General features: G+C 43.5%; 1 protein-coding gene across 15 annotated transcripts in view; it reads right to left on the bottom strand.

Annotated features, from left to right (window-relative positions):
* LRRFIP1 (LRR binding FLII interacting protein 1) overlaps window positions 1–27,859 on the bottom strand; it is a 110,608-nt gene that overhangs the window by 20,373 nt on the left and 62,376 nt on the right. For 8 of the 15 annotated variants that reach the window (XR_009958861.1, XM_062579478.1, XM_062579469.1 and 5 more), the window contains 12 exons: window positions 27,598–27,642; window positions 27,001–27,051; window positions 25,063–25,095; window positions 23,803–23,850; window positions 20,626–20,682; window positions 17,125–17,205; window positions 15,953–15,997; window positions 14,910–14,975; window positions 12,153–12,230; window positions 4,877–4,909; window positions 3,517–3,642; window positions 2,200–2,271 (listed from right to left, as the gene is read on the bottom strand). Coding sequence is in view for 14 of the 15 variants with exons in the window: in XM_062579478.1 (XP_062435462.1) it covers window positions 2,200–2,271; window positions 3,517–3,642; window positions 4,877–4,909; window positions 12,153–12,230; window positions 14,910–14,975; window positions 15,953–15,997; window positions 17,125–17,205; window positions 20,626–20,682; window positions 23,803–23,850; window positions 25,063–25,095; window positions 27,001–27,051; window positions 27,598–27,642 (735 nt within the window). In the remaining variant the exon portion in view is untranslated. The remainder of the gene's footprint in view (window positions 1–2,199; window positions 2,272–3,516; window positions 3,643–4,876; window positions 4,910–12,152; window positions 12,231–14,909; window positions 14,976–15,952; window positions 15,998–17,124; window positions 17,206–20,625; window positions 20,683–23,802; window positions 23,851–25,062; window positions 25,096–27,000; window positions 27,052–27,597; window positions 27,643–27,859) is intronic. The other 7 variants (XM_062579474.1, XM_062579476.1, XM_062579465.1 and 4 more) reach the window with 6 other exon arrangements.

The following is a 27,859-nucleotide window of genomic DNA, read 5'->3' on the forward strand; positions in this document are numbered from 1 at the left end:
CGCAACCGGTGCTAACGCCACAGCAACCGGGTCGAGGTGAGACACCTCCCCGGTGCTTTCACAAGACTTCTGCTCCTACGCAAAGGACCTTACCTGAAGATGGATAAAACGGGTCCTTTCCTCTGCTGTTCAAGCTGCTGCTTTCGCAGAGCTCTCTCTTCTTTCTCCCTCCTCCCCCTGCACACTGGCAGCTCAAATCAGCTGCTGAAGGTGACAGGTTGGATTCCCCCCCCCCCCCCTTTTTTAAAAAAAGTAAACTGGCCTTGATTTTATAATGCCCTAATGAGCTAGGCTTTAAATTAAGGCAGTTTACCAGCCACTTCATACAAATTTCATGGCTCTTTGCAATGGCGGGCAGGAGCAACTAAACCTACCGACTCAGGAATTAGAATTGTCCAAGAAAAAATTGTAGCTTCTGGGACCTGATGCATCGTTTTTCATTAGGTTTCTGTAACACACTCTATATTCCCTCTTTATAAATTTTCTTGGTAAGAAAGAAAATTCCTCCTATGAATTCAACCTGAAGATAAGAGTTACTGAAGTATTTATAACAACATACAATAGCTAAAATAAGGATCAGGATCATTTCCCATGTTGCACAACCAGACTTTTCAGTATGGGATTTTAATACAGAAACAAGAGACTCAAAAAATCAGTGCAAATATGCAAACAAGAAGGATACCCTTGTCAATATTTTAGTTTACAGGTCAAGCACTTTCCCTTGAAGTAAGAGCAATATTAGAATTACAGCTAGAGCATAAGTGAGTTTCATATACTTCCACCAGCATGGCATTTTTACCAGTTTAATAAACAGAATTGGGGACAATCATGGTGACATGATAGCAAAAATAAGATGTGAATCAGTTTAGTTTAGATTTCTATGAACAAGTAAGAGAATTTGTCTTTAAGGACATGAATTGGTTCCAAACACAAATGGTGTTTTAGTGCACTTTCCAGCCTGAGTACGAGAAATACCAAACAAAAGCAGGCAGGATTTGAAAACAGCTGTATGATTAAACTGCAGGAATTAGCTGGAAGGGAAGTACATGTAAGTAAGAGTTTAAGATGGCTGAACCACTCCTTCAGTCTGCTAAATTTCGTTTTATTAGCATCAAGTTCCATCACATGCTGGACTACGGACTTGACACAAAGCACCGTTTTCTATACCAAAAGCAAAGCCAGAATTAAAGAGGGTCACTGCAACTGGATGCAGCTTAGGTACAAATCAGCACAAAAGGCACCCTAAGGGACACCAACTGAAAAAAACCTAACTATATTTTCTTTGCAGTGGGATTATTTTGCTACAACCCCAATCAGGGGGGAAAAAAAAAGATAAAAAAGAAACTTTTCGGGAAAAAAAAAAAAAAAAAGGCCCAGACTATTCTTTTTCCATTTACAACTCACTTAAGACAAAGCTCACATGTCGTGGCACTGAGCATATCAAAAGCAGAGGCAACAGTTCATGTTGATACTCGTGGCATCATCTGCCTGGATGTCTACCCGTATCTTTGCAAGACTGCCGCGTTAGGAAATGCAGCTGATGTGGCTGCTCATTTATTGCAGGGTGCTACGCTAATGCATACATTGCCGCACCAAAATTATTGTACAATTTCACGAGGGTGGTAAGTGCTTCCTCGGTGCCGCTGCTGGGAGCGTTCATCCTTCGGGCAACAGGTAAAGGAATCGTTTAAGGGCTGTTCAGAGCGCTGCGTACGGGGTTTACGTGACAGCCTTCGCCTCCACATGCACAACTTTCCAAAGGCAGGCTGGACATTACCAAAACAAAACGCAAACACACATACAACCTTATAAACTCCAAGTTTTCATAGCACTGTAGGCCACAAGTTTTAATTCATTTCCTATTTGGGGAAGTTTCCTGAATTATACAGTTATTAAAAAATATATATATAATTTTTAATAGTAACTTAAATTTGTTAGTAAAGTGACTGCCTTCTCAAAACATCAAATAAGACATGCAAGGGTAATCAGCAGCCTTTGAGTTAAGATTCAGATGCATTTCTCACCACAACCAGTGGACATCAGAACAGATCCCCTTCTGGCCGATGGAACGCGTTTTCACACAATTTACAGCCCCTCCCAGAAGAAAAGCATGCAAGGTCCATTCCAGTTCTCACACTGACTCTCTGAATGTTTAGCTGGTGTTAATTATCACACTTCCAGGCTACAGCAAACCAGTACCTTCAATTCTTTCAGGCCCTGCATGTATTTGCCTTCTACATCCTGAATCTGGTCCTTTAACTCATAGATATCCTGAGAGAAATGGTGAGAAAGGTGAGTGATGTTGCAGCAACTAAGGGGCAGTAAATACAGCTGATTCGGAGAAGCAAGTGTTCAAAGTTCTCATTTAACTATTTCCACCGCTCAGGTTGAGCGGCCCGATCCTAGCCCGAACGCTTGCAGGGAACAAAATTCCTTGGCTAGAAGTTTATATCAACTCTGCTTTGTTTGATTGGAAAAATTCAATCTTCAGCAGTACGGACAAGATGCAGATGCAGCTTCCAAGCCTCCAGCAGTCACGCGCCCTAGCCACAAAGCCCGTCTCTCCCTGTCACTAACTGTAAACTTGACATTTCTCTGCTAGAGCTTGCTTGGAAGCAGATTATTGCCATGTCTGAGATATTCTGATAATAAAAGGTAATAACTGTCAAAGCAAGCATGAAAAATACAGGTTGTACTAGAGATGTAGACAGTATTGTATGAAAAAGCCACGCGAAATTTAATTATGAGCCATGTTTCACAGTCTTGTGAACTTATAAACTGTAATGCATGAAATTACCAGAATGCATAGTCTCAGTTTTAAAATAGCCTTCAGAGCATTAAAAACTAGCTTAAAAAAATCCAGCTATCAACCACCCAGACTTTCACTCAGCGGCGGGAACACTGGATTGAATAGCTGTTTGCTATTCAGATGTGCCTAAACACGGAATCAGGAACTAGCTAGGAAATATTCCCCCCCAAGTTGGAAGTTTCCCCTCAAATTAGCCTCCAATAAGTGTGCAGTGCTTCTTGCATCGTTTCCAGCCTCGTATCGCTGTATTTCCACAGATTAGTAGGAGACGTGTCTACTACGATCAGTCTGTTCTACTGCCATAGGTCGTAGAACTTTCCCCAAGACTTCCTGCAGCACACCACAGTATATAAAGTCCAGCAGTTTCCAGCAGTATATAAAGCTGTTCTCTATTCTTTTACAGCATATAATTCATTTTGTCACGGCTGCCAAGAGGGGGAAACAAGCCAGTTATTTTTTGCTAAGGGACCCAAAGGAAGCCAGCGCTTTAATACCAGTGCGGCAGGCAGTTCTAGTTACCGTTAGCACCGTCAGTCCTAATTCTTATCGCCGCTTGCCACACACAACGACGGGAACAGCAACGCTCCTTTTAAATAATCTTACAGCTTATTTACTAATTAGAAAAAATAATGCAAGGCACAAAACCATTCTGACCAAAGTAACAAAAAGATTCCTAGCAACACGTGCTCTTCGTAAATATTTCTCACCTTTATTTCTCTAATTGATGCCTCTGTATCAGCTGAGATGGAGGTGTCCCCACTGCCTCTCCGCGAAGAAGTCCCACCTAGTGAAGCTAGGGTAGCTGCTGATAAACTCGAGGCAGTACGAACTCCCTAGAATCACACACAATTAAAAATGGTTACAACCTTTTTTTTTTTTTTGCGATATTATTTTATTTTTAATACATGCAATACACAGTGTGAAACTACTTATAAAGATAAAATAACATTTGTGTCTTCGGCACCATGAGTCATACTCCAGTAGAGCAGATGGATCAGCATTAGGTGTTCAGTCTTGCCTTTCAGCAAGGCAAAAAACAGCCAAAACAAAACCAAAAAACGGCTTCCAACAGCAAGTTTTATACTTTCAAAAAGCTGCAGGTAATTCCTGATGGGAGTTGGAATGTGTCTGTGCAACTTTGGCAGTCCCAAATCAAATCAGGAGGAAAACAGCTGACAGCAATTGTAGTCATCTAGGTGTCTAATACAACCAGAAACAAATCTGTGGCTTTTACATCATTTTAATTTCTATCAGTCTCCAGTGCCACGTAAGACACCACAAAGCAGTGTTAACAGCAAACCCAGAAGAACACACACAGTTCCTCAACACCTGCAAGCTCCCTTAGCAAGGGAAGGTTTAACAGCAGGCCAGAAGGAGAAACCTTGCACTTCTGGCTTACGCAAACTTGATTAAAAGCTAGCCCTCTAAGAAGAAAATCAAAAGATCAAGTTTTAACATGGGAAACTAATGACAAGAGACTGATCTGGTGTATTTAAACACTGCTGTATCTCTAACAGGAGTTCGTATGGCTTGGCTTCTAATTATTAACTGTAAATTAGACAGAGCCTTCAAGAGCTAGTATCATCTTGGCAGATAGCATTTTCTAAACTTGTATTATTAAATTATGTAGGTGCTTTTGACAGCACCTCAAGTTCTTCTCCTTTCATTCACATCTACGTACTCTGCAGCAGTAGCCTCATTAACTGTTCTAGTGTACTGAGGGCTTTGCAGAGAAAAGGCAATTTCTCACTACTGCAGCATCTTCCCTTGTTTTTTTTTTTTTTATTATTGCATAACGTCGCAATTAAAACCTACTAAACAAAACCAATATTCACATAGCTTGGCCTAAAGCAGTGTCAGTTAAGTGCTGCTGAAGATCAACTACTTAACCGCTGATTGACCAAGGTTTGCCTTGAAAATAGTAGCAGTAGAAGGCTCCAATAATTTGAAGGTTTGCCCCTCAATAGATTTTATAAGATATTTCTGTAAGTTCAGTGTGAGTTTTACCTACCAAAAAGAATGTGAAGAAATTGCTATTATCAGAATAATTCATAAGATTTTGCTTACCTTCTCAAAGTCTTTTTCTGGCCTTTCCTCAATCTGTAAAACAAAGATGTAGAAGGAATTATTAGATAATAGAGAACTACAGTAAGGTATCAGAAATGCAATTCTTAAACCTTTAAGGGCTCTTCATTAGCAACTTTCTTCCACTCAAAGGACAAGTTCACTTAAAACAGCAGCATCCAGGCTGGCATCTGGGGCTGAAAGTCTGAACAGCCCAGCTCAAGTTTCTTTAGTAGTACCTGAGCAGTTCATGATTTTAAGTGGAATATACATATTGATGAAACTCTATAGGGTTTATCGGGTAAGTTAGAGGAACATATTTTTTTCCAAATTCTACAAGATACTGTTTCAAACATTCAAATGACATTTACATCTGCTTTTTATTTTAGAGCAATTTAAAAACCACTCCTCAAACCAACCCAAAGCAGCAATTTTGAGCAGAGAGGTTGTTAAGTTTTTAACTGAAAGAGCAGTAGATTGCCAAGACCAAGAGAGCTCCTTGAAGCTCGACTGCAATGGACCAAAGGCAAAATAAAGCACCTCCAAAGCCTAGCTGTAAGTCCCTCTCCCTTTCCAAAAAAGCAAGGTACCAAGCCAGACTGAAAGGTTTGCGGTCCTTCTGCCTTGCTCCCGAAAAGAGAGGGGGGAAAGAAGAGGAAAAGATAGATATCTGAAGCTTACAACCTCAGAAAAGTGTTCTCCGCTCATGACAAAAGGAGATCCGACTTCAAGCAAAGATCCCAAGTACGGCTGAGAATACATAAATTCATCCTCAGGTAAAAACACCAGGGCCCTGGTCCAAAGTCTAAATAAACAGCCTGTCGAGGACTGCAGTAGCTCACCGGCATTTACCGATTCAGAAGACAGATCCTCCCCAAACTCCTCTCAAAAAAAACCAAATCAGAAGTAGCGTTTAAGAGCACAGAAAATTTAGGAGCTGAGAAAATACCTGTGCGTTCAAAAGACAGTTACAGAGCAGGACTTAAAAACTGGGAAAACAACACACAGCCTGGGGAGAGTTTTGTTTCCTTGATGGGAACAGTCCTATCCACTTTTTACTGTTCTGAAACTGAGCAAAGTATCCGGCTACCCAAAAATGGAAATTTAAAATCAAGTGTTTCAGGCTGCTTCAACTTGCTGTTGAGAGGAGGAAAAACACAAATTATTTGACAGTGTATTTCATACATAGAATAAATTCCCAACGATTAGCACTAAGAAAATTTAAACCTCAGACTTCGAAGTAAAATATGTCCGATTTAAAGCACTACGTGTAGCCTTATCAGAGGCAGCAAATGCAAATAGTTATTAATGGACAATGTATTTATTTTTAAATATCCTCCTAATTTGGGTGGAATAAGAAAAAACATGCCAGTCCGCTCCAAGGGGTGGATTTGGCAGCTTTCTAGCCAAGGCAAACACTACGCTGTTGTTGAACAAGAAGGTTGTGGCACTGCAAATATTGGTGTGCTACCACAGATTAGCGCACGCAGACAAACCCAAATCGTCTGCAGGAATTTATGGGCAGCCTTTTGCAAAATCTACGTTGTAAGGTCAGGGTAGAACTAAACATACTGTCTTTCTGGGTGACAGATGAATCCCAGAAAGTAGTCTTGATTTCTTAAAAAGAATGTGCAACCTCAGGTTTTAATAAGATAAAGGAGCAAACTTCAATATTGTTTTAATGATGCATAAAAACAGTCAAATAAAAGTTTCCATTTAGAAAGGGGAAAACACTGGAAAAATATGCGGTGAAGGATATGCATTTGGTAGCTATTTCTCGGCGGAGCCCTCATAACCACACGTGGCAAACTTGCTGCGTGCTTATTGCAGACAATCTTCAACAACTCTCTGAAGCTGAGGAGAGGACACAGTTTGGATTCTGCTTTACAATAATATACTCAGTGCTTTAAAAGAGAAACGGTTCTCTCCAGCAGCAGGCAGCCACCAGAGGGAACTCCAGGTCTGCAGCCTTTTCACCGGCTCCTTCCTATAAGCCCTTGGACACTTGATCCAGAAAGAAACCAAACAGAGAAAATTCTGGGGGAAAATGTTGAGTTTTGTCTGAAGTTAGACAAACTTCTTGCCAAAAATACTTACCTTTCGCAGTGCTACCTACAAAAGCGTCCTTCCTACACTCAGTGTAGCCTCGTGTGCAAATTCACTGGTCTTTGAAATCCCCCTCCCCCCCCCCCCAAAAAAATATAGGACACTTGCTAGCAAAGAAGATATAAAGAGGAATTCACTTAACGGTACAAGGCCTTTAGTTTCCAGAATATCACCTCATTTTTCATTTCTACAGAGGTGTGGGTATGTCTCTACTCACAGATTTCCTTTCTCTTCACCAATCATCTGGCCAATTCATGCTGGAGAGTATAAGGAGGGAGGAAAAAGGAAGTGATTTTCAGAAGTCCAGCGTGGAGATCTTTTGCAAAGGGAACGGGCCACTTTTTATGGGTTCAGAGCGCAGCCTCCTCTCAAGAGTTATTTCGGAAGAAAACCAGAGCCCCGGTACAAACGTGCCAGGCTTACTGCAGCGGGAAGCTTTGCAAGAGCAAAGTGATCCCACCAGTCTCTATATGGAAATATTGCCTATTTTGCATAGATAATAAAAACAGCGTAGCGCAAAGCTTGAAAAAGCATTGCTCTACTCCTGCGCCAGCCAGCAGGCGAACCCGCGAGGTCGGCTGCCAGCGGCGAATAGCCGGGCTAAAATCGGAGCCGCCAGCAGCCCCGTCACGGTGCGTTCAGGGGCTCCCTGATGAGACCTGAGCAGCCCGGGACCCTTCCGCTGCGAGCGGAGAGAGACGCTGATTCGGTGCGTTTGCGCCGTCGGAAGAACGGGGAAGCTCCCAGGCGAGGCTGCAGAGCAAGCCGGAGCGGAAACGCTGGCTGCTAGACAGCGCTGTGCGGCGTGTTCAGGTACCCAAAGAGCAGCTCTTGCATATTCAACACGTGACTGATCGCTGTTCAGCTCCGTCTAGGATCACGCACTTGGATCAGCGTCCTTATAAAAAGCAAGGTCTTGGCTGTGACAAATCAAATTAAGATCGTTTCCTGTTCTTAAAGTAGCACAGTGCATTTTGAGATGGCGAAACGGCCCACGGCAAGGAACAATTCTTGCAGTAGGTAGCACTGAATGAGGAATAGTATCTACAAACACTAGCATTAAAAAAGAGCAGCACTGCAGTCAACGTAACAGCTGATACAATTATAAGATTATTAGTTCGATCAGCTGGGCTGGGGCACACAGCATCCCCAAGAATCCCTGCGTGTTTTTCCAATCACCGGAGCCACCTTAACGCTAGCGATTCGCATTAAGCCTTTAAAAAGCCAGCAGCGGAAAACACCGCTGAACTTGGTCAGCTCTAAAGTGGATTTGTCAGGAGTATCCTCACTAAGGAAAGGGTGTTATGCCAAACCTCATTGCTTGAGCAAACTTGCCAGCATCTGAAACGCAAGGTAGCACTGCAGCAAATCCTCTCCCCTAGAGGCCTGCAGCAAATGCAGACGCTATCAGTGGCAGGCTCGGATACAAGCGTAACATAAATCTCTGAAGCGTAAAGGAGAGAAAGCAAAGCTTGAGCACGCAGCGAACGGCGACCAGGAAAATTGCTATGGATTTCGTTGCATTTCTGGCGAGAGCATTACAAGCTTCTTCCAGCAAGGAACGCGACCCGCGGCTCTGCGTTGCTTCACGGCCCGAGGCCCGCGCGCATCCTCCGAACCGCGCTCGCCTTCGCGGTCCTGCGTTTCGCAGGCCTGCCATGGAGGAAGAGGGAGGTGCCGCGGGGTTGCACGAGGGCCCGCGACAAGGGGGAGTGTTAGTCCGAAATGCAGAACAACAAGATGGGCCCTCTCCTGTTATTTTGTCTTTCTTTGCTATGAAACTCCCCGGATAAACGCTACAACATTCTGAATCTGCTCCAAATACTGCCTTTCCCTACTGGCTTATATTAAACACGACATATTTGCGTATCTGCAATAACTGCAAGGGCAGCAGAAAATTACTGGTAGGGACTGCGGGGAAAAATATGGCTATTCACAACATCAAAAAAAAAATCAATCAAGAAACCTGATGCTGATATATTCAAGCCTTAAAAATGCAAAGACGAGCAAATATTTACATGTTGTGTTTGAGCATCCTCCTGATAGTTACTGTATTACAACCATCACAACACAGGAGAGCGCAGGCTCGCAAGGCCGTGCCGGGCAGGTACGAGCTGCGGCAGCTCCCTGCACGATGTTTGACGGACAGTGATAGAGGGGGGCAACATTTCTGAGAAAAGACTTACAGGCTGCAAGGACCTTTCAGCTGAGGAAGTTAAACCGAGTGGCTCTCCCTTCACAGTATGTTTTTTCCTGATATTTAAGCAGGCTTGGGAACAATTCCACGTTGGGTTTCTGCCTAATAATGCCTGCATATGTAAGAAAATCATATACACTTTCAGTCTTAACCATTCATGTTTTTTTTTTTTTTTTTTTTTTTTTTTAATTACAATACCTGGATTTTGTAAGCTGTCAGACTCAGCTTTTCAATGCAACAGTCCCAGGCTTCTGCCAGCCTTTTGAAAAGTAAGCTTGGGATTAAGTAAGTGCACACATGGCCAAGTATATTAAAAGCAGAATCAAAAACGCATATGGCTTGATGTATTAAGGGCAAGAGCAATTCATTTTTAGAGGTTAGCAATAAACTGCTTGCACAGACCCCAACAACCAACCACCCTTTACCTCTCGTAAGCACAAGGACTGCCAGAAGTGAGGCTGCAAGCTATTTGTGGTTGCCCAAAGGGATTTTTCTCCTTCCTTGAGGAAATCCAGGCAGGCGACATTTCAGGACAGCGCGAGTGGAAGCGATAAACTGCTGCGCTAACTGAGAAGGCACGGCTCTAATTCACCATCCTACTGCCAAGATGGAGCGCGCAACTGGAAATGCCTCAAATCCCCTATTAGAAGGCAAAGCAAGAGGTTCCTCACTGCGAGTTGCAGGAAAAGGCATCGTGTAATACGGCAGAGAAAGAAAGAGAAGCCATCACGAGATGCTGGATTCACCCAGCACTGTAATTTGAAATCTTGCAGCGAAGCCTGGAGCCAGGCAGACCACCCCGGGCAGCAAGGCTTGTACTACCTTACAGGAGAGGCAAAGCTACAGCGGTGCCTTCAGACTCGCTGCAGCACCGACTCTCACCTCTTGAAGGCTACAAAAACAACGGAAGTGCTTCATGCCCTGCAATAAACCACCGATTAAAAAACCAAAAAAATAAATAAAATAATAATAAAATGCCTGCTGTCTCCTTGCAGCCAAGATTCAGCTGGGCATCTCTCCAATTTCTTTGCTGGCGCAGCTAACCACCTCCACCCACTCACATCCAAACAGTCCAAAACCTAAGTGGAGAATTAAAAGACAACAGTGCCCTATAGCTCCCGGGAGGGGCAAGCTGCATTTTGTTACCGCCATAAGCAACTTGCACTGCTTATGTCTCGGACTGCTTATGAAAAACACATAATGGAAGCTAGTAGGTACCTGAGTCTCAAAGAGCTTGGTTGGAATCCCTGGTTAATCTAATTATTTTTGGCTTTGGGAATAATTGAAACATGATTTAAGGCAAGTGTTACTAATAGCAGTTACACACTGCAAGAACTCACAGTTCCCTCAGAGTCAGGAACTAATTAAAAATACTGATTAACTTACAGCTCACTAGCTGTCATACGGCATCTGACAAAATTCCTGAAGAGTCACTTAAAAAGTCAGCGTACCGTTTCCTTTAAGGAACGCCGACACTTGAGCGCAGGCTCACGTCTGGAATTTCCCCCCTGCTCTTTTCTATCAGTTCCCCTTTCTTTGGCTCGAGCAAATTTATTCAGCGTCTTTCGCGGATTGCTGCGCGCGCCCGGAGGGCTGGCCCAGCCACCAGAAGGCTCACCGCCGCCACGCAGACCTACCGTGCCGTTCTCACCGCGGGCGAAAATGCCAGCGACGCGCACAGGTTTGCAAATCGCAAGCTGTGTTTTGGTGGGCATGGACGGGACATCAGATATAAAGTGATTTGTTACCGCAGACTACGTGTATTTATTGAAAAGGAGCGCTCCAAAAGCTCATCTCACCCTGTTGACTTCTCCTTAATTACTCCTTAAGGCAACATTTACAGCATTTAAGTTTCAGCTCCTCAGCTAAGCAACCAAGGCAAGAGGATGTTATGACTGGAGAAGCATATTACATGTGTTAATTTACGGTATCCCCCTCCTCATCGCTTCCTATCCTGGGGATGCGGTAGGCAGTAAGCGATAGGTCCCAAGAGAACTGGCACGTGGAAACGTTGCTGCAAGGAACGCTTGCTGGTAGCGAAGGCAGCTTACCGAAACTCGGTGGAACGCTTCAAAACCGCTCTCTAGGAAAAATTAACTTTGTTATACATGAGGCTACTGTAGGGCGCACGTTTCCCCTGAAAAGTGAGCTACTGCACTTTGCTACAGGCACCCTTGCTCTGAAATCAATAAGGAAATAAATTCAGAGTTGTAAAGGATTAGCTGGAATAATTAAAGAGAAAGCAGCGGATGCCATTGAAAGAAAAAAATGAGGCAATTAGTTTCAATCAGTAAAAGACAGGCTGAAAAAAGAAAAGTTTTGCCTTGGTCAGCTACAGTAAGTTGGAAAAATCTTTAGCATTCAAGTCTGGTTCGGCCACAGCTGCTCAGGAGTTCCCCCAAAGCAGTTATTTCACAACACCAAAGATCAAGCGCCCACTTGTCTGCAATCCAGCAAATACATCCAAATACAATCTCTGGCCAGTTTTCTATTCCTCTGCAATACAGAATGCAGCAGTTTGGCAAACTTGCAGCAACTCAACATCAAAATACATCTGAATGGGGGGGAAATTCAACATACTGGTAACTACAGTGAGATTCGGGGTTTCTAACCAAAGCAGATGCAGCGCTTGCATCAACAAACACTAGTGCTTTTTCACAGTACCCTTGCCAATGTGCCTTAAGCCTAGTTTTGCAGTTTTTATGGCAATGAAAAAGAAGTGTGCTTCAGGTTTGTGTGGCAATGCTTTTATTTTTTTTTTCTCCCTCCTTTTCTTTCTTTTTTCTCCAACCTCCTCCCCCTTTTTTTGGTAATTTCTCACCCCGTTCTCTTCCCTCTTCCTTGTTTTAAGCACTGCTCTGCACATCCAGTTAAGATCATAGCAAAGAGACAGCGACCTCTGCGTACAAAAAAGAGACCTTGAAGAACAGGAATGAAACAGCTTAAGTAAAAAGAAAAAGAAATAGAGGAGCTCACCACTGGACTGGCCCGAGCAGAGCTGGCTCTTGAAGACGCCCGGGATCCTGAGCCGAGGTAGCAGCTGTACTCTGAAGGCTGCCGCAGATTGACCGAGAACAGCAAGCAGAGAGAAGAGAAAAGAATTAGAAGTGGAAGGGAAGCGACAGAGGAATCGGAGTATCTGAAGTTAGTTACAAAAATGGTTCCATGCACCGGGACGAAGGAAGAGCAATTAAAGTCAGAGAATAGGTATTTGAGGTATTAATTTACAGATCAAGGCAAGCAGCAATCCCAGGGGACGGACTGAGCAGAGTTTTGATTCCCTTCTTAGAACGGCAGGACAGACAGACTAACGTTTTATTTAAATATCTTACGAGACCGGTCACAACCAAGGAACCTTCATCTCTATACAAACGGTGCAACCCCACCACTCCACGGAGTTTCCTTCCTGCTTTTTCCCCCCCAACACCGTGCGCGCGTAAAATAAATCCGTGCTCCGTAAGTCGAGGCAAGAACCAGCCAAAATAAGCGCTTAGCTAAGTGGTGAGTAAAGTAAAAACTGGAACCATCTCAGAGACTGAATATCCCTCCTGCTTTTCCAGCACCTGCTGCCCTCATCTCCTGCCAGAGAAAGATTTGGTCCTTAAAAGCGGATACCCAGCCGGTGATGCAGAACGCGCAGGGCTGACTTGTTGCTGACAAAGAACGTGTCTCTACTGCTTATCACCGGAGGATATAACGCGCTTAAAGCTTTTCACCTTCATTCCCCGCTTTAAGCGTCTGGGAAACAGAACTAAAACTTTTTCGGCGTATCAATTCCAGAATTATTTCCTTCTCTTTTCCCACAGATTCCAGAACGGCAGCTCTATGCTGTCACATGTTTACGTGTTTTATAGAAAAAAACACACAAGCATACACGTGAAAGGGAGTTTTTTCCAAATACGTTCAGAACACACGCCGATTAAAAGTCATCTGACGTTTACTCGGACCTTTTTTTTTTTTTTTTTTTTTCTTTCTATTGCCACCACTGCAAGGAAATTGCGGATGCAACCTTTGCAGAGAGGCTGTTTCGACTGTCACATTTATTTTGCTCTTTGCTGAAGGGGAAAAAATAAAAAAAAAAAAATATAAAAGGCCCCCACCTTTCCATTTTAACGATTTTAGGAACTCTTCCCTATCTACTTGTTGAGACACTTATCGCAGCAAACCGTGGCGATGCCGCCGCCGAAGGCTCCCGGCAGAAGCTCGCACCCCTGCTGGGTAGCAGTGACCTGGGTTTTGAGGCCAACCAAGGTTTCTTCTCTCCTTTTCCTTCCTGTTTTTTAAAACCAGCTCCAGCAGTTCTCTAAAGTTTGGAGCCTAGATCGGTTGCACCGACTTTCAGGTGCAAAAGTCTATAGCGACGCAAGGAAAGCGGCATTCGAGGACAGGAACGAGCAGAAGCAACTGCTCTTTCCAGCAGCTCAAACTACCTTACAGAAGACCTTTGTGAGCTTTTTTTAATTTTTTTTTTAAATAGGCAAATAAAAAAGCATAAGCTTACAGTAAAAAAAAAAAAAAAAAAAAAAAAAAAAGTTATAACAGGGAGAAATAACCCCAGCTACAATACAACCAGAAGCTTAATTTCTAACTCTAAAGCATTACACTCCCGGCACATGACCAAGCCACGTCTTTAGATGTCTTGCCTAAAGCGACGTCGGCTTCGTGCTTCCATTTCACAGACAAAAATAAGCCAAATTTAGAACTGGCTTCCATAAAGTTTACAGCTATTTTCAAACACAGCCACTTCAATTCCTGAATAGTAATAATAATCTGATGTAAAAATTCAGGCTTTTCTTGTTGTGCAGTCCTGGCAGAGGAGCCTGGAGCCATCACTGATAAACATCAGCGATGTTTTATGCTTAACATAAAAAGGATATGGAATAAACCTGAAATTTTTATTTAAAAACCACCCTACCGAGCAGTCCAATACTAATGTTTCCTGGTACCTATTTATTCCATAGGTGCTTTGTACATATTGCACGGCAGGATATTCGAGCGTGGGGCATTTGGTCAGTCAGCTGGGACTAAGCCTGGCTCAGCCTCATCTTCTGCATTCACTTGTCTGCCGTCCTCCAAAACCATCCTGTGTTGACACCTACCCAAACGGCACATCCTTCTGGAGGGGAGAGCGCCACAGGCTCCGGGGACCGCCAACCAGCTCGGCACGGCACGAGCGGCAGGCCCGATCGGCCGAGCCGATCCTTCCCGCTGCGTTTTTACAAGGATGCGCGGAGAGACCGCGGCGAAACCAGAAGCGATCCGAAGCAGGAGATCAGTAGCAACAAGACGCTCAGCACAATTAGTGTACTTTATGCTTTAAGTGCCAATGTGGTAACAGCGGGGAAGTGATTTTTTTTTTTTTAACTACATTAATCTTGCTTCTCAAAAAAAAAAAAAAAAAAAAAAATCAATTCCCAGAGAGGGAAGGGATTTTACGTGGGGTCTTTCCAAAGTATTTTATCTATAAACTAAGCTAAAAGGCAGAGCTGAATTCCCCTCCCCTCGAGGGCAATGCATGCCCAAAGACAGCATTACAACAGCAAATAAATCAGTGCTTTTTACTCCAGAGAAACTCGTGGAAGCAGCGCTTGCAGCTCCGCACGGAGCACCAGCTACCAATCTTCCACCACAATTTTTTCCATGTTCCTCAGTCCGAGAAGGACTGCGCTCTGCTGAAAACAGGTTACCGGAGGACAGAGACAAGACAACAGGGAAACACGGAAAACGTCTTACGGCACGAGAACTAGAGGCACTACACCGACGACTCCCACTGTAAACGCTCTCGTCATACCCGGATGCCTACGATTAAAAGACAGAGTCAGCACAGGCCTGGTGGACCCAGCTTCTGCTTTCGGGCTGGAGCGTTACCAAGTCACAAGGTGCAGCGTGAAGGACACACAGGAACGAGTAGCACGCACAAAGCACAGCGACATCTCCTGGGAACAGTCACAAGCATCATGCAAGTGAAGAACTAGCACAACTCAAATTCACTGAGCTGGGAAAGTCCGTAAGGCACGTGCAAAAACCAAATTAACCTCCCTCCACACCCCGCCCCCCCCATCACCACCACTCAAATCCATCGCAGTCATGCATTTCTAATATTTCTTCCAATGTTCAATTCAACGTTTTACGTTACCTATAACCAAAGTGGCTACATCAATTCTTCAACTGTTCACATCTGTTTAGTTTTATTTATTTATTTATTTATTTATTTTAGTCCTGACGAAGGACGGGAGAAACATTTTGATGAATTTTGCTTAAAAGCCAGTTTACCAAGGTATGGTGAAAGGAGGAGGATGCATATTCTAAGACACCCATCTAGCTCCAGTTTAGCATATTTACATGTTCCCCCCAGAAAGCACGGGGGGAGCAGGAAACTATCTTAGAGTGCTTGAAAACAAAATCTGCCACAAGCTCATTTTACAGTTTAAAAACAGGAACAGGGGAATTTGGCCACAAAATTTTAGCTTTTTACTACTACGCAACCAGTTAGAACTGATGTTGCCTCTCTCTGGCTGCTCTGGCACCAAAACAAAGACCCTTGTCCTCATCCAGACAGATGCCTGCAGCAGCATCACTACTCCATGAGCTTCCAAGAGGAAGGACCAGTAAAATTTGAGCATCGCACGCATGCATTCAACAGGATCAGACTCTAAGGGGACACCACGGTGAGCGAGACACGGATCCAGCGGGAACCACGCAGGCGAGAGACAACAGATGCACGGCCGAAAGCGAGCAGCTTCTGTGTTTGTGGTTAGGACGTTAGGACGACAAACCCTGTAACTTCTGGCTGGCAGGGCATCGCTGTACAGCAAGGAGGGCTGAGGAAGACAAGCACAAAACCTTTTTGCATAGAAGAAAATAAAAAGAAACACAAAAAAGGTGCCTATAGCAGAATTAACCATCTCGGTAAGGACTTTTGGAGGTTATTAAGCTAGAAGATCATCTGTGGCGTGAAAGCATTAGATCTCAGCTCCCACGGACTGGGAATAGAAAGCAGACGCACACGTATTTCCTACAGGAAGGGAGGAAACCACACCATGCAGAAGCAAAACAATATCATTTAATTTTAGGTTGTTAATGTTGTTATTGTCTCAAACACGCGCATGTGGAGTGAGCAGCGAGAAGGGCTGCTTCTCCTCGCTTCAACCAAAGCCAGGTTGAAGCGCTCAACCGAAGACAGAATGGTTCAGGGTATTTTGAGTGCTCTACATAGCTATAAGGTATCTTGTGTATTTCAGTATAAAATAAAACATAAGGGGGAAAAATTATTAAGTCAGAGCATCACAAACCAAACGCCTTTGCCGTTAGTAATCCTTATTCAGAGGATGCAGCGAGTGAGTTCAGAGAGCACACGCAAAACCCCGCGCGGGGCACAGCTAGGTGCAATAGGTGCACGCTCAGGGCGCCGCGTTCCCACGAGCACGCCACGCGTAGCGCCCTCGAGCTGCTGCCGGCACGCGGGCCGAGCTCGGGGCACGCGCAGAGGACAAGCCAACCTCCCGGACCGCTCGAAAGCTGTAGGAGTTTTCTTCTGGCATGAATTACTCGCTCGCAGTATCGTTTTGGGCAAGCTCGGCCTTGCTAGATTGACAAGGCGAGTAGAAAATCATCAAGTAGAAGGAAGAACTTTGGTTAATCAAGATTTTTGCATGTTTTCCCAGACCAACTTAGGTCAGTAGCGAATGAGGTAACTGTAGGAAAGGGAGGAGCAGCAAAGGAAAACTATTTGTGCCCTTTTTAAAATAGTTTTCCACTGCTCACTCCAACAATTAACAAAAAGCTGGGGCTTTGCTTTTCTTTTTTGCTTTCTCAAATTCAACTAGAGAGCTATAGAGACTTTTGAAAATTGGCCCAAATTATTCATTCCTATAACACAGGAGGCTGTTTTATCCAAAGGAGGGCAGGGCAAGGAGTGCAGGCCAGGTAAAACCGGAGGGCAACAGACCCAATTTCCATTTTGGGAAGAAGGTTGAGACGTGGAAGCATAGCCACTGTTGTGCAGACCAAGATCAGAGTAATACGAAGCCTGCATTAATAACAAAGAAAAAAAAAAAACATAACCTTGAGAACTCAGCTTAGTAATATGGATGAGTTTCTTAATTGATTTAAATGGAAAAGAAACAGTAAATTAGGTGCTTACAAACAGCAAGAATCCAAGGTGATTGTAGATGGGAAAAATGAGGTAACATAATTGCATTAAGGAAACTAGCTTAAAGATATGACGGTGTGTGAAAATTGTGTGCCCTTTCCATTTCTAAAGTTGAGCCCTTTTAAAAGAGTGAAAGGCCTTTTACCTTACACGTATAGTGTCCTACAGGCAAAATACCCGTTTGACTTGTTTTCCAATGAAAACGAATCCATCTTCCAGGCTCAAGCGCAGAACAGCCGCGCCACAGCTCCATACCCAGGGGAGCAGCCTCCTGCCTCACGGGGTTTAGTCCTTTGCCCATGCAGTCCCACCAGGCAGGCGATGTATCGGCTCCCCCTTGCCGGTGCCCGTCAAGCACAGGAAAACCTACTGGTCAGAAAGGCAGCTGGCTTCCACGTCTCCCATTTGAATTTTGTATCTGGAGGCCTTTGGCCCCCGATCTCTCTCTCTTCAGCTCGGGTAGAAGGTTTAAGGCTCGGTGTTAAACCAGCCTGGTCTGCTGCCGGTTCCCACACCTGGAAGTCTCGCTACTTGGAAGGAGAGGGAACGCGTGGGAATGTGCCAGTGAGTGCTGCAACTCAGCGGTTAGAGGAAACATTCCCAGGGCGTTCAAAAAACAGTTGCCAAGCTATCCTCCCCTCACCAACACCTGACTAGACTTCTCCTAATTAGCACTACAGTTCCAATAATTTAATTTTAGGGCAAAGAGGAAAGTAAACTTGGAAGTACCAGACTGGATGCAATGTGGTATGTCCCAGTGATAAGTGGTATTTTTCTGTTTGCAAAACATTTTGGTAGAGATGGAAGGACAAAGTGCTTCTTTACCCAGAGCTGCTTTAGCTAGACCTCCAAATGGCTCAGAGGGAGAGGGTGCAAACAGTGCTTTCACCTGCATTTTATAAAAAGGCATCTTACTTTAGCTTGTTACCTGAATCTGTATTCTTACCTGAATCCATAAAGCGTTTTTACATCTATCCCGGCCCTTGAACGCTTTCTGTAGCGTTGTGAATCCGAGAGCGTGACCAGGAATAGCGTGCATAGCGTACCGGTAGGATTTGTTTTTACCTTTCTTGTGAGAGCCTCCCCAGGGAAGTCAGTTCACATCAAAACAGCCCACCTGCGCACAGGGGTATCTCTGACGGTTCATCTGCATCTCCACGGGCTCCTTCAAGATGATGGTTCCAGCCCAGGCCTGACTCATTCACTAACTGAGAGCAGCACATGCAGCCTGGGAAGGCTAAGGCAGGCAGGTTTGCTAGGCAAAGCATGCAGCAGTTTGGCCACGTAAGACAAGTCCGTCACTCCCAGTACTGCCCAGACTGGGATTGCTTAAAAGTAGCGTGTGCTTCAAGGCAGGGAGGACTTTTGGTGCTGAGCAGTTTTGCTTTATAAGACTTTTCTAAAAGACAGAAGACCTTCTGGATGGTTATAGACTCAGATGTGGGAATTATATTTTTATCCTTCTCTGTCTTTTCCTCTACTTGCTCCTGGAGAAATTACAATTCTTAGCCTTAGGAGGAATCCCAGGAAATTCTTTATGCCCTACAAGCTCTACCCACAACCCAGGCTTGCAAAGGGTATCAGAAGGTGCCAACTGGGCTGTGAGAAACAGACCACCACCAGGGACCAAAACTGTTTGGGTGCTGGTCAGGAAAAGAGAACAGGCCACAGTCAGCTACAGCAAGACTGACTGTAAAGAAAAATTCTACTGGTAAGAAAGCAGTACGCGTAAATTAAACCTCTCTCTCATGCAGAGTCATGCCTAGTATCTAGCCAACGTTTACCAAGCTTCCACTTTTGCTCCACCCAGTAAGAGAGGGGAGATCTAAATTCAACTCCAAGTTAGATAGCAAGAGCGACGATTTAACAACTCTGATAGTATTTCAGAAAGTAAAGAGAGGTTTTAAGTCTATATTATTTAATCTGCTTTTATAGATAACATCTCTGTTTGTTCCCCGGGGCACCTGTGCTGGAGTAGAGGATGTCAGCTCAGATTTTCTGCTGTAGCATATTATCTCTAGGAATTTCTGCTTCGCAAGCGCGTTAACACGAAGCCACCAAACGCAGCTTAGCAGAGCGCAGGCCATCTGAAAGCAGCAGGATGTTTATAATACCGAACGGAGCTCAGTATTATGGCTTCCCCAAGGCTTTAGGAAGAGCATCTGTAGGCATACTACATGCCTAAGTAGAACAGGCAACAATATCCTGGGAAGGACTCTTAAACGGCTGTTTCGAACGCACATGGATATTTAACTTCCAAAACTCGAGCTGTTTTCGGTGCAGCCTGGAAATCTGTATTCCAAGAAATCACACATCTTACGAAGCCAAAGGAATTAAGAAAACATAAAACCTGCCTAGTCCGACTGAGCGCTGGCGGTGACTAGCGGAAACGGGACACCAATCTCATCATCAGCTCACGAGGTCGCTTCTCAAACGCGATAAACCAGTTGCTCCGCGTGGCCGGGGCCGGACGCAGCCGCGCCAAGCCCCGCCGGGAGCGCGGCCGGCGGTGAGGGAGGAAACGCCACCTCCTTGCATTCCCCCCCTGCTCCGTGAATGATTTCCGTGCTGTCTTCTGCCGCCAGCCCCGTGCTGGTACGGGGGGCCACGGACACGTGTGCCAGGCCTCCCAGGCAACGTTTAATACCTTTGCAAGCGTGGGCGGCAACGACCGCTCCTAAAGAGCTCCGCATCTCTCCTCCCTTTCTAGAAATACAGTGAATCAATGGTAATATCACCTAGTTTTAGTGGTAACGCTTTCACAAGCCATTCAGCTCTGTAGGAGTTTCCAGCAACTCCAGGATGCAGTTTATAAAGGAAAAATATTTAATTATGCAAACTTCAAAAGCCAAAGACCACTCTACACGGGCAGATGTGAAGACATGGACTAAATGATGTGTGAGGACTGGCAGTTTCAATGTTTGAATATTTGAGTAAGTGTTGCACAGACTAGAAAACAGTCACTGTGTTACCTGGAACCGTGGAAATCCCCCAGGCTAGCTTCCAGCAAAGTATTTCTCATTATAATTTAACTTTTACCCAATTCTGATAACAAGCTTAAGGGACTCTGCCTTCCAAGTTCTACTGGCATCACATTCACAGACTTCCTTTCCCACACAGGGACTTTTTTTTTCTTTTTTAATAGCTTATTGCTGCATCTCTGCATACAACAAACTGCAAAGCCACAACGTGCAAGACAGGAAAAACTTGCTTTACCATGGAAAGGAATCTGCTAATTAGCTTTAATCCTATTAAAGGCAGCAATAGTTTTTATATGAATATAAAGCAGCTACTAACCCTGCTAGATTTTCTACTCTGGGATGATCCATACACGTCTTCCTCGTAACCATTGGTCTGTTATGGAAGGAAAGGAAAGAGAAGAAAAAAAGAAAAGGGGAGAAAAAACTGAAGCAAACCCAAAAGAGCACTGTAGTAAGAGTCATCATGTATGAAGAGCAAAGACAGAGATGGCACTTTTCAAAGATACATCAGGAATACAAGTGCAGAAGTAGGTCCTAATTTCAAACAGCCCATAGGAAAACCTTAAGAATAAGAACATTTTTGGGTCTGTCTCTACCCGTAAACCAGCCAAAAATGTCAAGGATAGTCTTGCTTGCAAAAAACATAATTGCATTTTTTTTCCTTAAGAAATTCAATTTAGCAAACGTGTAATGCTGTAGGAAACCTCTTCTATCTGGCTTTTCCCAGCTAAATCTAGAACAGTGACCATCTGTCACATGCAAGTATTTTGTATGGCAATCCAAAGGTTAATAAGAGATTTTAATCTGTTCAGCTGTCTGCTACCACGTTCAACAGTGACACAAATAGGTGTTCTCTGAAAGAAAAAGGACACTCAGAGTCAGCAATTCATATGCAGGGGGAGATACTTCAAGGCCCTAGGGCAGCAGGGTCAAAGATGAAATTTAAAATCACTATGGTGTAGGCTGTTTTTAGTCTGGAAACAAATCATTTGAAGTTGAGATGACAGACCCTTAAAAATCACCTACACCGATACCACTAAAAGCTCAGACTTTTCAATCAATTCACCATGTTAGCATCACTACATGATGAGGTTTGCTTTAATGCAGAGAATCCTCCTGTTTTGGGAGTGGAAATTTAATTAAAAAAATAAAAATTTAAAGTCTAAATTTTAATGCGTTCCTGAAACGCAAATCCACTAAAGCCAACCTGAATCAATTTTCAAGTAACTGATAGCCTGAATTGCAACTGATTTTCAAGCAAAAACATATACTCTAACACTTTGCTCAAGAATGGTTAGGGGGATTCTTCAGGAGCTGAAGACAACACTCCAGCTGCAGCCTCAACAGCTCCGTGTAAACCAATTACTTCTTTTGCTACTACTCCGAAGAATTAAGTTAGTCTTTTTTCAACAGTTTGTTAAGTTTCAGCAATTACCTCAAATCCCTTTCTGAATTATTCCTGCACAGAATTCCTTATGTTTGCATTAGCATATTTAAGTTTTCCCCTTTCATTAAATGTACCAGTCCTCATTTGTTTCCACTGTTACTCCGTTCTGGCAAACGGCCTCCTACTGTCACCAGCATTTTCATTCTAACCTTGCGTGAGATCTCCTTCGCTCCAGGTAGTCAGACAACTAGCAACAGACTCCTGCAGAACCGGTTTCTCCTTTCGAAGCAGTCGATGCTGTCTTGGAGGGGAACAGACCAGTCGAGAGCCTCTCCATAAACTGTATCTTATTCTAACAGAGTTATTTTTCAACTGATTGTGCATTATTTTACAAGGACTTGATCTTGACCAAGGTTTCATATAAGAATGTCTTGTGGAAACTCCCCCAAAACCTTGTAGTTAAGGTCTCATGCTTTTCTTTTATGCACTTAAAAGAATTATCTTGCCTAACTAGGGCAATTAAGTTGAACTGACATGGTTCATTTTCTGCTAATCCAGATGAACTATTTCTCACTGTATCTCTGAGGCACTTCTAAACACATTTTTTTTAGTTTACCTTAGTATCTTTTAGACTTCAAGCTCCATAGTCCAGACCACTAGGAGGACTGTGTCCCCGTCCCCAGGGACCTCTCCGGCTCACCTTCTCAAAAGCAAACGCCTCAGACGTAGCATTTCAGACCGTTCTTTGAGTTCTGTAGGGCGCATTTCACCAGATCTTGCTGAGCTTTGTTCTGTGCTACATTAAAATGTTTACCAGCTGCTCATAATCTTTATGAATGGAGAAGCAAACAAGACGGCACACTGGGGAGGCTGAAATATTCAGATTTTACTTGTTCTCCCTTCATAGCGATATAACTGACCATATTCTTTTGCGTTTCCCTCTTGCATCTAATGGATGTCGAAAGCCTTCTCATTGCTGTTAGGTCCATTTATGCTTGTAACACTTTGTGCCTTGGACTGATTTCATCCTTAAAAGCTAATGCTGCTCCTTCACACTTGTTCTCAGTCACACATCTGATTTCTGCTTCTCAGGTACTGAGAACCAATTTACTGGTGAACTCCCAGCCCAGCCACTGCAACCTCTCAGGGTGACTTGTACCCTTCCTCCCTGCAGCGACAGCTCACGACTCTGCCCACTCTGTGTGCTCCTTCATCCCTGCAATCGCTCCCCATGAGACTTCAGCTCAAGTGCCCGAGGCGTTAAAGCTCGTTATTCTTTACCTTTCATTCAGGTCTGGCTTTCCCACGTGCTAAGAAGTGCCCTATCGATACGGGTACTGGTAACTTTCCCGATTAACGTTAATCTCCTTTGGAGATACAAAATTCTTTAGCATTTCATCATCTCAACATATAGCATCTCCTCGGATGGAAGCACTGCCGTTTGCAACATGCCATGCATTGCTCTGAATACTTAACTCGGCATTCCAACCTGAAAGTAATCCCAGGCTCTGTTTCCCACACAAGATGCTACTGATGTTGAGACAAGGAAGGCATTTAAGCAAGCTCCCTCTACCCTGGAATTTTTCCCCCTATTTAAAGCTTCTTAGCTTTCTTAGCTAGAAGAAACAGAAGAAACAAGCTTTTTTTTTTTTTTTTAAAAAAAAAAGCACGTTACTTGTGCTCTAGCTACTTGTGTTGTTACAGATCAGTACTAACCCATTACTTTGACACATGTAAAACAGTACTACTCCTTACATAAAGGAACGCAGCCTTTGCTATGTAAATTCCATCCTTTTTATCTATTTCTGTGTAATGTTAAAACTCAAGTTAGGTTTTGAGGTTTTCCAGATACTCTTTATCCACAACACCACTGGATTATACTACATTTTGCAAAGGAAGGGATACTCTTTTTTTTTTTCTTTTCTTTTTTTTTTTTTTTTTTTTTTTAAACACACACCCAACAAGTCCAGAGAGTTACACTGCATCCTTGACACAGTTTGGCTGGTTAGCTCTCAGAGCCAATATACTTGCAAATATTCTCCAGTCCCATCACACAATGGTTTTGCATGTAAAAACCTCTCTAAAACAGACAGCCAAGATACATACTGCTTTGGAGTAGCTCTTCCTTTTGGTCCTCTCATTCTCTAATCCAGCCTGCAGTGAGATTAAGAATGCAGGATGAAAGAAGATCAACGAATTTATGTGCACCCATCTATAGGCAGGCATGCGTATCAACATGCAAAAATATCAGTCCAATACTTCTCCAGCTCTACAGAACATGGCTCAGTAAGCACACATGAAAAAAAAAAAAATCAAATCACATCAAACTCAAATGACTAGTTATTAAAGAACATTTCTAAAAGCGATGATAGCACTGTTAAATTTAGTAGCCACAGTTAACATTATTCATGCTTGCTGGGTTAAGTCAATTAATAGAGCTACCAGCTGTCTATACTTACTACATCAATACATCCATGCAAAATCCAAATGTGTTTGAACTATTTCTGTATATAGGTCACTCACAAATAGATTCATTGCATTCCTAATTTGAAATAAAGCAGGGAATGAAGAGGGTGAGAAAACTATAGTCTGTAAAACTGCTCTCCGCAGCTTGCTTTTCTAAATACTGAGGAAGAAATAAAAGCCGTTTCAGTGAAATAAAAGCGATAGTCGTTCAGTAGCTTCATAAAAGAAGTGCAACCGTATTTGGCCTCTTGCAGGAACAAGCAGAGCTCTGTTCCGACACAGCGCTGTCACAAGCGAGCACTGTTAACAGCATGAGTAAATTTTCAAAACCGAGCGTGTAAAGTCTCAGCCTCCATTCCCCCTCCATGCCCTTTCTGTTCTTCCAAGAGTCTTCCAATATATGCGGTGACCATACTGTGTAGTCTTATTATTAGCGACAGAGTTTGATTTTTATCTTTCAAAGTAAAGATGAAAGCTGAAGATACGAGCTGCATCGTTGGTAGGCAGCATGCTTGTCCTGCTACCTTTGCTAGACCTATTCAAAGTGAGCGTGAGGGGTTTATACCTTTCCAGCTTCATGCTGAAATAAATGTAGACGTACCTGGTCAGAGGATGAGCAGACTAACAGAGAGAGGGAAAATACTAGTTGTGCTATTCTGTCCTATGATAACTATGAATTAGACCTGGTTTAGATCTCCCTAGTCACTGGGTGCTTCTCATCTGAGCTGGATATATGCGTCAGAGCAGTAGGCGATAAAATAGGGCCTTTATGTCAGAGACCTCAAAATACCATCAGGATCATTTCAGATCATTCCTTATCTTAGATCAGTTATGACAGTGTTAGTTTCCCCTTCACAATTAGTTTTTAAACATCCACTGCAACTTTCGGGCTATTCTCACCACTGGATAGGCGCTGGCGTATTCCAGGTGAGACTGTCAAGGCATGAGAGGAAAGAAAAATCAGAATACAAAAGGAAAACAAAAAGGAAACGATGGGAAGCGGGGGGGGGGGAGGGAAGGCAGAGAGATGTAAATCTCAGCTAAATAATTTTGATAACGCTGGATTTCTTGCACAAAGCCAAAAGTCAGGAATTTTGGCTAGCAGAGACACCAAGAAAACAGGTACAAGCTATCACCTGTGAGTAATAACACAACAGTACGAGACAGCAGCCCACTGAGATAGGAGACCAAAGAAGCTCGCAGTAAAAAAGAGACTGAAGAGATGCATGGCCGTCTCACACTCTGGCCGCTGAGAGCTTCCCTTCGCACGAAAAAGAATCGAGCAAGGGGAATTTCCAAAACGAGAGAGGCAGGACGTTTTCAATAGCTTCGGAACAAGCCACAGAAAGGGTGTTACGGATGCTCGGTCATTGCAGCTGAAAGTGGGCCTGCAGGAGGCACAAATACACTCACACTAACATTATACCAACTCCCTAGGCTGCTGCTTATGGTGTAGTCACAGCCACGCAGCTTAAACCAGTCAGCCAGCCTGGTCTAACCAACATCTCAGGTGGTTCTCTAGTCCAGGCTGATGGTTACACTGCCAGAAGTATTCACAGACATCATTCCCTCTGGAATACTTTCATAAACACATCCACAGGGTCACTCAACCCTGTTCTTCTGGGGATACTTTGTCAGGGAAGGAAAAAAAAAATTCTGATCTAGATATTTCAAAAGAAAAATTAAAATACTTCTACGATGTGAAATCTCCATAGAAGACAGAAATCAAGAAAAAGATCTCACTATGAAAGATACAGGCCATGCTTGTTTTATAAAAGCATGACCAATAATCCAGCTTTGTACCACATAACTAGTGCTACTGATAACCAAATTAAACCCAGCAACATTAGTTTAAAAAAACCAAACCCCCCCCCCAATGAAACACAACCATTTCAGGTACAAATGCCTCCATAACCTAAACTAGTCACAGCTGATTCAGAGTCAGAGTGCTTCCTCCCTAGTCCAGTATTGACCATTTCCGTTGTGGTGTTAGCTGAACGCTTCTCCGTGAACCTCAGCAGCAACGATCTCTGGTCATCTTCAGCGGACTATCAGCACACGCTGAGACAACAGCATCAGATGTTAAAGAACTAAACTGCTTCAACTATCTTCACAATTAACAGGAGGGGATTATGTCTGTGCTAGAGGGGAGTTAGGATTACTGCACATGTGTATTATCTGGACAAATGCTGTACCAGTAGTTTAAGAAAAAAACTGTTTGAAGATTTTCTACAGATTAGCACTGGTGAGCTGTGACACGCTGTGCTCTACTAACCCCTCCTCAAAACGCGAGTCTGTAGACGAGTTTCAAATACTTCTGCGTAGCTTTGAGGAAGGGGTTGACCTGTGCTGCCAAAGTGCTCGAAGACCTATCCTTGCACAGATCGTTTGCTTCTGGTTTCCTGAGCTGATGAACATTGATCGCAGAGTGGCTAGGGCTTCCCAAAATCTCAGTATCAGTAATCAGATGGGAACCTTACAAGGTGCATCACCTTACATGGGTGCATACAAGAAATAGCAAAACGTCGGTTTACACAGCTAAGTACTTCCTGCAGGAGTAACTGAGAAGAGCCTTTATCAGGAGGAGATCTATGAAGTTGCATGCTCTGCTTGTGTTCCTCAATGGCATCTGCAAACTTGACAATTCCCCTCACTGAAAAAATTATTGGCCTAAACATACGTGAGAAAAGCATAAGCCTTCAACCTGGAAAACAACAAGAACTTGGAGGGAAGAAGTTATCAGAACACTAAAAAGAAGATGCTAACCAATCTGGTGGTAATGGAGGACAACAACTTCATTAAACACGCATGCAGACTTTAATTGTACAATTTACTAACCCTCAGGCTTCCACGGCTACCCACAGACATGCGCTCATCTTCATCCGAAGCCTATCAAAAGAAAGTGTAAAGACAAGGGAACAATGAAAAGAGCACAAACAACAGGCAGCAAAGTACATGCAAATGGCTTTGATGAGACAGAGGAAAAAATTATAGGATAAATGCCTTTAAAAATAATCGCATTAAATTATAAATAGAAAGTAAATGAAATCATACAGTGCCCAAGAACCACCATCAAGCATTGTACTATAGGATGAACTACAAGCTTGCTTAGGTCTTCCCTGCCATGTTTTTGGCTCACAGTGTGAATAATTGAACTTTAAATATTCCCAGCAGGTCATTTCCACCTCCCACCCTCCACCTCTTTAATCCTGGACACTTGCAGAAGTTCCCCAGCCCATTTTGTCTGGCTGGGGAGAGCGCAGAGAAGGCATGAAGCAGGTTTGTTTTTATTTCTGGGGTTTCTTTTTTAATCCTTATTCTTGGGGGGGGGGGGGGAGGGGTTGCTACTTCTTTCAGAAAGAAACTGCTCTTATACACTTGTTTTCTTAATGTAAAGTGTCTAACTCCAAGCAACAAGTAAAGGTAAATACTAACCGAGGCATTTCTTCGGGCTCTACGGGAATAACGCTCACTGTCTTCCTACCAAGGCAGCAGAGAAAAACAAAGAATGAAGCGTCGAAAGGACAGATACACCAACACAGCACATTCAGAAAGACACAATGAAACTTCAGTAATGTTTAGGAATCGGTAAGGTTTAAACCAAATAATGGAAGATAACGTTATGTCAAATCAGGAAAGAAATAAAAAAGATAAAATAAATAAATACCTTCATTTGTGACCCCAGCTTTGCCCCCTT

This window comes from Rhea pennata, chromosome 6, assembly GCF_028389875.1.
Source record: "Rhea pennata isolate bPtePen1 chromosome 6, bPtePen1.pri, whole genome shotgun sequence".
In the NCBI taxonomy this organism is placed as follows: Eukaryota; Metazoa; Chordata; class Aves; order Rheiformes; family Rheidae; genus Rhea; species Rhea pennata.